This window comes from Dufourea novaeangliae, unplaced genomic scaffold (genome assembly GCF_001272555.1).
Source record: "Dufourea novaeangliae isolate 0120121106 unplaced genomic scaffold, ASM127255v1 scaffold170, whole genome shotgun sequence".
In the NCBI taxonomy this organism is placed as follows: Eukaryota; Metazoa; Arthropoda; class Insecta; order Hymenoptera; family Halictidae; genus Dufourea; species Dufourea novaeangliae.
In genome coordinates this window covers 1,042,263-1,055,437 of record NW_015374081.1, presented here as the reverse complement: position 1 = coordinate 1,055,437, position 13,175 = coordinate 1,042,263, and the positions used below count along the sequence as shown (strand labels likewise).

The window sequence follows — 13,175 nt, the reverse complement described above, 5'->3', positions numbered from 1 at the left end:
TTTCAAATTGATACAACAAAGGCAGAGGTAAGCGTAGGAGGATCGTGCATTAAACACGATCCATAGATTTCGTGAGATCGAGTCAGGTGGCGGTTCGACCAGGTGGGTCAAGTGGTGGGGGGAACGGTTGGCGGTGGGTACGGACGAGGGAGAGGTTAGTATGCCTTCAGAGGGGAAGGTCGACAGGTCGATTGTCTCGTACGCGGATACTGCAAGCCGTTCAAGGCATCTTTTTCACAATTTTCCCGCATGTCCTCTCTGGGAGAGTACTCTAATTACAATCAGTGACAAGAAAAAAACAGTGTTGCGCGTACGTACGATGCGAGATGGACGGAAGTTATTCGGTAGATATTCGTATTCGATGAACTTCCGTGCGCGACAATGGGAGCACTCGAAGGAATTTCGACAACCGCACTCGATCGAATTCAGCGGCGCGAGTGAACGTTTTTCGTGGCGGAACCGAACGCTGAGTTGCTTTCAAGCCGGAGGTGGGAGAATCCTCTACCTAGGCGGCCGGAGCACCGCGCACACGATTCCGTAATATTTATTTTCCACTGGCGGCTAGTGAGTCACTACCTGGCCGGCCACGGTACGGCGAGCTGGTCGCCTCTCGTGTCCGCGTCCCTCTGCGCGTGTTTCCTTGCGAGCAGTCGAGTTCACGGTGACGCTCCGAACCAGTCTCTACGAACCAACGCGTAACTGAAAAATACTGGAGAATTTTCGTCGATAATAAGAACGGAACACAACGGAATTCACGTTGAGTTTGGTGCATCTCAAGTGTCAACAGAAACTGACCATTGACGTCATGCTTGTCACCTGAGGATACTCCGAACGGTACTACCTGTATCGCGAAGGTTACAACGATATCCGTAGAAACGGAACGCACAACAACGGAATGCCACGGGTGCCTTCACATGTCAGTTTGATGTTACGGCGTCGAGGGGAGACTTGACTGACGTTTGAATAAAATTCGTGCACATCAACTGTTTACGTGTTATCTCTGAAGTGAACTGTGCGCGGCGCATCTATCTGTGTGCACCTGGAAACGTTGAGACAGTGGAAGTGACCGTTGGTCGTTGTGTTTCGTAGCACGGTAACATTGTTGACTTTCTATCGAAGAAACAGGAATATAGTTGTACGAGGCTCGCGTGTAGTAACTGAGAAACGGAGCAGAACAGCGGAATGAGTCCCGTAACAGTGCACACCGTTTCCCGTGCGTAAACCCGTTGTATTGACAATCAACCGACTACGATCTCCGTGATTCAACATCGATCGATCCTGAACTTACAACGTTCTCGAGTAATTTTCGTGCGTTCGACCGTACTGTGTGAAACAAGAATATGTGAAATAAGATTGGTGTGCCAGCTACGAAAGCGTTCGAAAGCAACGAAGGTCTATGTCCGGTGAGTACAATCACAGCTGATCGTTTCCGGTAGTAGGAGAGACTAACGATCGGGCCAGAAAACCTGTTTGTGTCCCGACGTTACGTGATGGTCCTGGCGGGGGAAAAAGTGAACTTCAACTTAGCGTCGTGAGTCACGCGCGTCGATTATCGATCGCTCGGTCGTATCCGTAACATTCTCGTAACAACTTTTCGAGCCGTACTACTTTTGTGTATAAAACAACGCGCAGGTCGGAACTATCCCCGGCGGAGTGCAAGTGGAGTCGCCAGGCAGCGTTATCGTGTTTTCAGGTGTATATACACAAAACGAGTCAAGTGTCGCTTGCTCGGCTCGGGACATCTCCGTCACGCGTGTAATCGATACGTTTTTCGAGAGTTCGCGTCATTTCTCGATCTCTATCGATTTCGATCGTTCTTGAGTCGAACTGCTTGCGAGAGAACAGTTCGACGGTTTCTATCCGTCGTACAGGATTACGGATATGTATTTATTTTTTAACGTCGATCGATTACGATACGAGTATCGATCCCCGCGTGGCACCGAAACGACCAGTCACGAGCTAGAGCGGTCGCGTTGACTGGGCTTTCGATTGTTCAGTTTTCCGAACGTGGTAACAAATGTTTCTGACGTACGAACGACCGACCACCTGGTCCCGCGTGTGTCGTTATTACCAACGACAATAAAGGTCACGGCTTGGCCTGGCACGCAACACATTCGAGCGACGATCGCGGGTGCGCGTGGACGTGCGCGCGAGGCAACGATGCTGCCCAAAAAGGAAGGTCAACCGGAGCCCTACGCTCTCGAGGACATGATCTCCGACATACAGGCGCGACGAAATTCCCTAGACCACGAGGACCTCGAGGACCCCGCGGAGCTGCTGAAGAAACGCGACAGGGATCTGGTTTTGGCAGCGGAGCTTGGTAAAGCTCTTCTCGAGAGGAATCAGGAATTGACCAAACAGAGCGAGAGCCTTGTCGAGGAGTACTCGTCAAAGTTGGAGGTGAGTGTTTTTCTTGTTTTATTTAGAATTTATTGCACCGTAGGCTAGGGACGTTTGGATCGATTCGGGCGCTTCTGTACCCGGGAATTTCTAGACTGCCTAGACCATGAAAGTTATACGGGTGCCTACCTTCTGTACGAGTACTGCGAACTTTAGTCTTATCGAAAGCTCAGGGTTTTCGATAACCAAATACGTTTAGTGTAGATTTTTGTTCTGCGGTGCAGAACTTATTTGATATATTTACGATTATACTGAATATTTACTCTTAATGAAATTAGAGTGGAAACCGTTGTATACATTTGCAGGGTTATTTAACATGTACCACACCTGTAAATGTATAAAAACGGTAGCTAGGAATGAGTTAACGATGTTTATACTCCAATCTATCGGGTACCATTGTGACCGGAAATACCTGGAACGGTGCACGTTCTCCAGGCTTTTTCACTTTAACCCTTAGATACTACTTTACGACAAATTGATTGTGTCTGGACGGAATAAATTACGTTTAAAATTCGGCAACCTTTTGAGTCAAATAAACGTCCACAATCTTTTCATTCATAAAAATGATTTGCCAGTTGTTTGTATCAATGGCCCCTACGTTTTAACTTCCATTTCGCTCGGGAAGCGGGTCGTATGGGTGACGACCACTCTTGTCTAAAAGTAAGGGTAATAGATAATTAGTAATTAGTTGCACATACGATCATACTTATCTTCCTCGACCCACTCATTGTCAGATCATGTAAAAAAATCACGAGACTGCATTGAATACTCACGTGATTGAATACAATTGTTACTAATTGTAAGAATGATGATCTTATGGAAACTGTATCATCAATTGATTTTTCATGAATTCATTTATGAAAGTGAATAACAACATTGCACGCATCTATGTAGAATCATAGTTTTGCAAGCTGTAAAATTTAAAATAGTAGAAATTAAAGCAGAATGTTTTTTATTTGAATATTCTGTTAGATTAAAAATTAAATAACAATACTATCATATTTTGTTACAATCTATATTTTACGCAGTTATAAATGTTATAAATGCATAAAATCAATATTCTAGTAACAATATGAACCTCGTTGAACATGTATACAGCTACTGAAGCACTGTTTATACAGATCATTCGAATTTCTGTGCCACCATCAAGTTGACTCTCAATTCATTAGTAATCACTTTCATCATCTTATTCTCAATCCAATACCATTACTTGGTCTGTGTTTCGCCGTGAATAGCATCATCATCTGTTTCCTCGTTCCTTTCGTTTCGCAAACGTAACGTAAATCGTGAAGCACTCTCACGTTGATCCATCAATCTGCGTCGGTATCGCTAAAGATAAAGAAAATGCCTGATAATAGAGATACGTCGAAGGTAGCCTGTTTAATGGCGACGAGGTGGGGGAGAAAAGTAAATTTATACAGCCCGATAAGAACAACGTTTCTGTCTTGCACTAATCGTCCCGTATCTCGAACGAAATTAAACCAGATTCACACTAGCGGTCACGGTACGGTCAAATCACGTCAAATCCGGTAGCGGTTTTTACCCCTCACACGTAATCCAATTAGAGGGACATAGGTTAAATCATAGACGTATAATACCTAGACCGTGCGTTTTGAATATCTCCCATAGTCAGACCGAGTAAAAAATTAGAAAGAGTTAGCTGCTGTACGGTCACCAACATACAGATTCCTCTCGATTATCGTCTGGCTCGATCTACTCGATTATTGTCCAGGCGTTATTCCCAACACTGGGGGAAGGGAGGGGGCGTGGAACCTGTCAAGTGCATATTTCGTTGCCCCTACCCTTTTGTTGCCGAGGCTTGGGCTTCCTGTAGAACAAGCCAGCCAATAATCGAGAGGATTCTGTAGAGAGAATGAAGAGAAATAAATATTCACACTAATGGCCAAAGGCACGGTCATATCATGATCAATACGAATTCACAGCTGAATTTGTATTGATCATGATATGACCGTGCCTTTGGCCATTAGTGTGAATCTAGCGTTAGTAGTATACAAAAGAGATGCGCGGGAACAATCGATGGCGGACCTACAGACAGGCGAGTGGGCATTGCGTAAAGAAAGGTTTTTATTAGATTAATCACGAAGGCGCGGCTTGCGTATGCAGTTCCCACGCGGAACTGTACGTACTGTTTCATTTCACTGAACGGTCTGCATTAAAGGGGCTCGTATTAGCCGTATTAATAGCGCCCGAAGTCTTTTGACCGATCCGTGAATAGCGTCAGGCTACGTGGCTGACGCAACTGACGTACAAATGCGTAGAAAAACCCTGCTCTTTCGTTTTTGTCGGCTTATAGTTTCCAACACTTTCGATGATAGTGGACAGTTTGTTTTAGATTCACAGCTATGCACCCTGTAAATATTATAATATTGGATGACTCAGTGCTTTATACTTTCCTAGGGACTGGGGTTCTTGGAATTGTAAATAAGGTATTGGAAACGTATTTTCTCTGGACTGACGTATTTCTTTAGGCCGTTTAGAAGTCTACAGAAATGTGAACAAAGCGAAGGTGGTGAAGGCAAACATAAATTAAAATAACATTATCGTTATCGAGTGTCCTAAATATCAGTAAGAGGTAGATGGACGTTAGACAAAGACAACATTGATGAATATTTGCAAATACATGATTACACAATACAGTGTATAGTTTTTAACTTTAAGTGTCATCTCTGTGGTTATTGAAGTATTTTTTCGTCGTTTGTTATGCTATAATGATTGTTGGCTACTTTAGATTCATTGTTATCTATAGGCGGTTTATAATGCGAATCATTGGAACAGTTTGTATATGGCTGGACACAATTCAAAATTGCAAAAAAAGTGTTAGACTCGCACATTACATTTTTCAAGAGCTACAGAAACATGCACAATAGCGTGGGCGCCGTTATTTTTTTTTCTTTTTTTTGGACAGACTCGCGAGTATAGACTTTCAAAGTGAAACAGAGTTACTCGCGCGTCCGCTCCGAATGGCAGACTAATCATTATCGTCAGGAACGAGTGATTCCCGTTGCGTGTGCGCATCCTTCCTGTCGGTGTTTTCGTGGCGCGCCCGACGAATAAATACGAAAATACAAAAAAATGAAAGTCGCCCCGTAGACAGCGAGCATAAACACATTCCTCCGCGGATTTCGCCGGAATCGGGCCACGGGGCATCGCTCTGAATTGCCAACGAGCTTTTTACGAGCCGTTCCGGCGGAATCGCGATCGCGACACCGATACGCTGTTTATCTGGGAAATTTAATGGGAACGCGGCGACATTGAAAGTCTCGCGTCGAGGAACCACGATCTCCCCCCTCTGGCGTCATCGCTGATAAAGTTATTGGCGACGTGGTCGTCTTTTCACTTCCGCGACTTGTCGCTGGCGGTTGACAGATTGTACCCGCTCTGGAAGCCTTTGTTCATTTGCAAACACGTCGACGCTCGGTTTCGTATGGTTATTCAGTCTGGTCAGGTTTCAATTTGCGTAGTTCTTGACATAAGAATATAACGGTGTTGAACGAAATTCTTGGAAATTTGATTTTCAGATTGAATTTAGAGAGTGGAAGGAACGTGTAAACATGAGTAGAAGCTGTAAAGAGCTTGGGCTTAATCCTTTGTAGGTAAATATATTTTTTCTCACTTCGTAGGCAACCTCGGTCGTCTATGTGCAGGGCCGATTTTTTTTTATTGTTAGAGGGTTTTGAACAATCTGAAAAACCCTCAATTTTGTGAGTCCAACTTTTTTCAATAACAATAAGCATTTAGAGGAAAATCATGGGAGAATAGAACTTTGCTTGGGTCAACGATCATATTGCCTACGAAAGATTAATAAATGAAAATTTTGCATTACACGTTGCATAGTTCCCAGTTCATATAGAATAGTTATAGTAGTTAGATGAACGCCTTCCTGCAACAGCCCACATGGGCCATTAACATGCTATCTCACGATTGTTAAGTCCTGGGTGTATCAGTACCTACCATCGGAGATTACAAAAGAACCTGCATTTAATGAGAAATCTGTAGGAAATTATTGACTCAAGATTGAAATCAGTTATCAGGTACTTATTGCTCAATTCTGTGAGTGAAATCATTTTCCTCTGAGTAACTAACAACTAACATCAGCTGAACATTCCAATCAGCTGGTTTCAATACCTAAAACTAACGGAAATAGAGGATTAGGGAATTAGAAAAGAAAGATTTCTATATTCTGGGACTTTATTTATGCGGGCGTGAGAAACCAAATTTATTTCACTCGGAGCTTACCCTCTTCACGGGGCACGTAGCGTCTCTAATATTTTCTTGTGAAGAGGCTAAGCGGAACGAATCATCGATTCGCGCGTAGGTCACGTCCACTTAAGCGTTTCCTTAAATTTCTTCGGACAGATGTCCTGGGATAAGTGAACTTAAAATGTAGGATTCCGTGAGAGACACTAGACCAGTCTGCTCCAGAATATTGTAACGAGAACATCTCTATAATATGGCCTTGTAATCCAAGAGTTTGATCATTTTTTTTTTACACTTACAATTGGCAATACCAAGTGGTACAAGCATGGTAGAAGGTCCCTTCCGCTAGGAGAAAATGTAAGATTGGCGAAAAGCCTCCTACCATTTAGTTTTGGGAGTTACTGAAATTTACGCCAAATTAATATTCGGTTTAACATCTATTTCTGTACTTGAAATAAATTTAGTAAGTGCTGGGAGACTTTTCTTCTACGCCATGTTTTCCCCTAGCGGAAGCCGAGTTTACACACGAGAGGGTACAAGATGAAGGATTTTCCCTACGATCAGTGCATCCTCCTTTAGTTTCTTCTGCTATCTGGTCCCTCCCAAAAATGTCCTTTCCATCTCACCCCTACGCAGATCTGATTCGCCGAGATTGGGTCTGCCATCGTGAACCGGATCCAGGTCGAATAAGAGTTGTAATCGAAGACAAAGGTAGAACGGAGGCGCGCGCGCGGCTGGTTCGCCTCGTCGAGGTCAAAAATGAGGCGACAGGCAAAACGCGGAAAGATAGGAGACGAAGAAGCGGGTACGCGGGTTAGGCAGAGCGTGGTACCGGGCATTGTCTTTGACGTTACGTTTCTTAAGTGACTTGCTTCCACGCTTTCGTGGCTTTCTGTTCGTCGTCGTCCGGGATTCGAGAACCCGTTGCTGTTTCGTGACGACATTCGTCCCCGTCTTTCTTCTGGGGAAATGGTCCCTTGGAACCAATACGCTGGAAAAAATGCTGTCGTTACGTAGTCCATTTGCATTTACGCTTTGCTGATGCATCGGCCGTGTGACGATTCCACGTAGAACGGAGCTATCGTGTGTGCTTCTTTTGCGGAAAGTATGCGTTGAAAGTTACCTAAACTGAGACAGATCCTTTGGAGAACTGTAGTTTGCGATCGTAATACGGTGATACTGTGATCATGAAGATGGTAGATTTTTTTCTTTATTTCCTTCGTGTTCCGAAAGAGCGACAAGATGTAGGCTAATGTTAAGGATACATTATTCTGTTGTTTTATTCAGTATGAGACTAATGAGAGAAGGTCTCGAGGTGTGACACTGACTTTTCGATGAGCCACTTTAGTTTTGCTTTAGGCTTACTTTAGTCTATCGGCCAAATGGTCTAGGTATTATATGTCTATGCTTCCGTCTCGTTTCCAGCTACGATTGTCGCTCACTTCAGAAAGGAATTTCGATTACGATTGGAACTTTCGTACGTAACAGAACAGTTGCAAATTGCGCGATAATTCGCGAGCCATTTTTCACGGTCGATTACGCAAATCGAGGTGTCGCGTTGACATAGTGTCGTCATTACATTGTATATACGATCGATTGTCTTTCGATAACCGTCGACGTTTCGCGTGGGCTAGTTCGTTTTGCGACACGTGCGATTCACGTAAAGGCGTGTGTGTTTGTTCATGTGAACTGGGCGACGTCAGAAGCACAAAACTCTACATATATTATACACTAATTAAGTTCGCAAATTTTGCTTTTATAAAATGACCCCAAAAAGCATGAACTAAAGTATCTCAAGCTGCACATACACAGAAGTAATAATGAATAATAATTTATTTTAATGGATTTTTGTATACACTAAATTCTCGATGAGTGTTCGAAGGCTCCTCGGCACTGCAAATGAAATATTTGATAAACTAATGGCCATATGTGGCTCAAACAAATCTCATTGGCTCCAAATGCTCATCGAGGATTTACTGTATACATTTCTATGAATACTTTAGTAAATATATTTTGAGGATATTGTATACAAGTTAACAGTAAGAAAGATTAGTATTATGAGTTAGAATAATCTAATTATTATAAGACCTGGTCTTATACATATAAGCATCGAATTTTTAACAAAACTTTATTGGCAAACGATCACCTTACAACCCCTATCTGGTGCCTTCAGACTTCTTCCTCTTTCCTGAGCTGAAAGAAAAAAATCAAGGGTAATTCATTGGGAATCACCGAAAGCTGTGAAACAGGCTACTCTAAACAGATTCAGTTCAAAAGCTGTTTCCTTCTACTGGCTTTGTGTAGATTACCTAAAGGGTTTACAGAGATGGAAATACAAAATGCAAAAATGCATTGATAACGAAAGATATGTAGAAACATATATCTCCCATGATTCATAATTCGTCAGTTATTAAAATTTTTCCCCAACTTTTCGATATTCCCACGTACGTTCTCATCCGGGATCGCGAGGCGAAAATACGTTCTCGTCCGGTCTGCTAATTTGTTTTTCGCTCATACTTTCCTGTTTCGTGTGTTTCGTTTTTGTTCATTCTTTCCCCAACGATTTCACTTTCACGATCGCCTTCCATCTGCCCGTGATCGATCCACGATTATGCATTAACTCGTGTGAACACGCGTCGATACAAGGCGCGTGCACGAGTTGCCAAGGAGGATGCGCCCAGCGTTAATATAGGTACCACGTGCCTTTGATTGTACATGTACATATGTACACTTATATACGTACGGGGGACGCCGCGTTTCCGGATGTTTTAATTAGAACCGTTGCTTTTACGGGTATACCGTATTCGGCGTTATCGCACGTGCTGTGTATCGTTAAAATTGGTTACGTAAAGGTCTGTAGAAAGCATTTCTAAGCGAGGGATCGGTCGTTTACCCGCCCTGATCGATGGACATTTATTCGTACGAAATTATAGATTTTTCATGCGATTCCGGTTCGTCGATTTCTTATTATACAGGGTGTCTCACCCGATTTTGACATCTTGATTTTCTCGCTATTGTTATTCGTAGCAAAAAATGTTTCAGCGGAGGCTTGAATGATATCGAGTGGAGAATATTCTGATGTTATTAGTTTTTTCGTGAGTAGACGCGTAAAGGTTATATAAAGGTCAACTTTGTTTTTTTAAATGGAAAAAAACTAATCTCAATCGATGAAACATTTTTTGCTACGAGTAACAATAGCGAGAAAATCAAGATGTCAAAATTGGGTGAGACACCCTGTATACATATATGCAGTTGATCGTCTTGATCGACCGTGATCGTTCGGTAGTCGATTACGTTGGACTCGTGGTTTTCTTTTGACGATCAGTCGACGGCATCGATGCGTTGCGAAGTATGCCCATAAGTTGAATAATAACGTTGGAAGAAAAGAATTTTAATCGCTCGGAACGGTAACCTGTGCTTGTATGATGAAATTGTACCGCTTAGTCACGGAAGTATTTCAGTGGGAAAAGTGAGTTAGACCTTTTAATGGTTCGTGTAAACTTCACTGCTTCTATTCACGTGTTTGATTTTGGTATATTTTCTGCTTGAAGTATACTACAACTTCTATTATATAACCAGAATAGTTTCAATAATATCTGGATGGCTTCAAGAGTTCGTAATTTTTAATTTGGTAAGTTAACTACAAGATATTAAACTACAAGAAGAAGGAACGTTGGTTATCAAAATGTGTTTCATCTTTATTTTGTTGTAACAATGAGAAAGATGGTGATAAAGATGCACAATATTTTCTAGGACACATTAGTGGTACACGGGAACTCCATTTGTTTAAAAACTTTTCCGAATACTCGATTAACTATACTCATGTCTATGCTTTTACTATCGAAGCTATTGCGAGCCGGTATTCCTGTTAAGTGACCACGTAAATCTAATCGTTGCGACGTTATAACCGGGAAAAAACCATCGGGGAACGGTGAATTAAGTTTGGATAAATGCAGTTCTGTTGTAGTATGATCCGTACAAAATCGAAAAGATAAACAAGAAAAGGCTTAATGGCATTATACGAGCATTTAGTAACCGTCATAAAATGTTTCCAAGAGAAACATGCTCGTAAAACCAAGCATACTGCGACAGAAACGCAAAGTTACAATCAGAGTCAACGTATCAAGACGCAATCCTTAGATACTGCTGCTTTTCACTGTGTATTATTCGAATAAAATTCTACTGAACTCTGCCATACACTCACAGAATCCTCAGATGAACCTTTCGACGCGCGATCGCGAAGGGGTTGAAAGAAAGGAAGCGGGTCAGAGCAACGATGAAATCGAGCCGTCAAGTTTGCTTCTCGTTATTGTATAATTGGCCGTGCTGAAAGTCGCGGCAGAATAATCGTGGTACCGTGTCGGCAATAAAAAGCGGCACTTACACGACGAAGATCTAGAAAGCCGAGATTCCACGGTCTCCTCATAGCCACGCCGATCTGGGAATCTCGAGCGCGCGAATTACGCGGTCCCCGCGCCTATACGCTTCTCCAGCGTTAACCTATTCAGCCTATTAAAAATTAAGATCATCCATTAACCCCGTGATAATGCAGCGTACGCGCGATAATTAGCAACGAGTCGAGTAGAAACGTCCCTCAGCATTGGCGTACGCTTCGAGACTTTCCTCTCGAGGCGATCGTGTCCTGAAATCGATCACTTACACTGGCAAATGTTTTGTAACGCATTGTCGATTGGACGATGTATAGAGTAACTGTAAATAATTACATTCGTTTGTGAACGTTACGAATTAAGAAAGTGCCAATAATTAAGAAATTAGGGTTTCCAGAAATATTATCATCGGTTTTGAAGAGAATTTGTGACACGATATGATTTTTTTTACAATTAGAATTTGCAAGTGGTTTTGAACTCTTGGCTGGGAGTTTATGTTACCCACGATAGAATAAAAATTTTTGATAGTATCTTTTTATGATTTGAGAAAAGAAACAAGGCAGAGGTGTCAGCCAAGGAGATAGTCACAAAATCGTATCCTCTATTCTTCTATACATATACAGTCCGGTTGTCAGACTTGAACTACGTGATTATAGAAAGGGAATACTGTATTTTGAAGACTATTAAAGTAGTATTGTGCAACTGGTTGCTTCTGGATCAGAAAAGAACGTATCTGTTCCCTGGAACTTTTTCATTTCAGTCACGAAAATTACTCCTTTCGTTGGTTTTTGAGATCAGTTGGTGATATAATGTTGCATGCTTTTTTATAATACACTCATTTCAAGATTCTTGGATCTGAATTTTTTATGTTTAGTCTGTAATAGATTGAATTTATAATTCTAAGCTTTCTTTCTTCGCTACTCGCTTCCCGAGTTCCAGAGCAAAATTAATGCTTTCCTTGCCCTGAGTGCAATTGGAGCAGGCGATCTTGATACTTGCCCTAAATCATATCAAGAATAATTACAGATCCGCCGCTGGTAAAACTAGTCTTAAATATACCTTATTTACTTTTTCCACTACCAACGAACAGAAATGCTCTATTATTAGCGAGGTTTTAGCGACCGTTAATGAACACATTATGCATCTGATTTCTTCTTTGCAATTGCTCACTAGAACCGAGGAAACGTTCACTTTCACAATTAATATCGATGTTTGCATGGAACACGGTGTTCTCATTAAATAAGTAATCATCGGTATCGTAACTCGCCAGTTTGCTGCGTGTAAATCTTCTTACGTAAGGATCCTTTCTTCACAAATATCCTTATGAAATAATTGTTCCTACTATAATATTAAATAATTAATGAACACTTGTGAGCACTTGTGACCTATCATCAATGTACAGGAAGACAGGCTATCCTCTCTCATTTATGGAAAACGAGTATAATACACACCGTGACACGTGTAATTCCAATAATGTCGAAACACTAAATAATCAAGGAACTCGTAACGAGAAAGTAAGTATGCTTGACGGACAAGCTACAGCGGACATCATAAAATTAACCACCTGGGGAGCGACAGCTATTGATGCGACGAGGCATTTGTTGATGCAGGTCTTACGTTGGACCCGAGGAGAGATCATTTTCGCATCCGATTTCATGGATTCTAATGTTTACAGTGAGACTAATGGGAAACGATTTTCAGTTGAGACACCTTCTACCGTCCTGAACGAACTCCCAGATCGTACCGTATCAAATTGCTGTAAAATGGATGATCATGAGGTGTACAGAACACTTCTGCGAACACCTAAATTGATTTTCCGAGTTCATTATGTTTCGTCTACGATCTACACAGTATGTCTAAAAAATAACTGATCATATTTCTAAAAATCCTTTATTTTTTTAATGCTAGAACTAATGACGATAAACGTATAGGTATCTATTTCTATTGGATCGATAAACATGAGAAACTTTTGAAAATATACAAGTTTATAGATTAACTCGTTTCTTCATTTACGTAATGCAAGAAAAATTGTAAAAAGGACCTGAATTTTTCACTAGTCCATCCATTTTATTCGCCTGATTGGCCTTCGTGTAATTACGTCCTATATCTAAGTCTCAAAATTCCAATGAAAGGGACTCGCCACAATGATATTTCAACCATAGGAGCATT

The 13,175-nt window shown here is 41.7% G+C and overlaps 1 protein-coding gene across 1 annotated transcript in view; it reads left to right on the top strand.

Annotated features, from left to right (window-relative positions):
• Positions 1-1,663: 1,663 nt before the first annotated feature.
• Positions 1,664-13,175, top strand: part of LOC107190652 (bicaudal D-related protein homolog) — a 37,724-nt gene continuing 26,212 nt past the window's right edge. Inside the window, exon 1 of the mRNA XM_015579494.1 lies at positions 1,664-2,400. Coding sequence (XP_015434980.1) covers positions 2,161-2,400 — 240 coding nt within the window. The 5' untranslated portion in view covers positions 1,664-2,160. The remainder of the gene's footprint in view (positions 2,401-13,175) is intronic.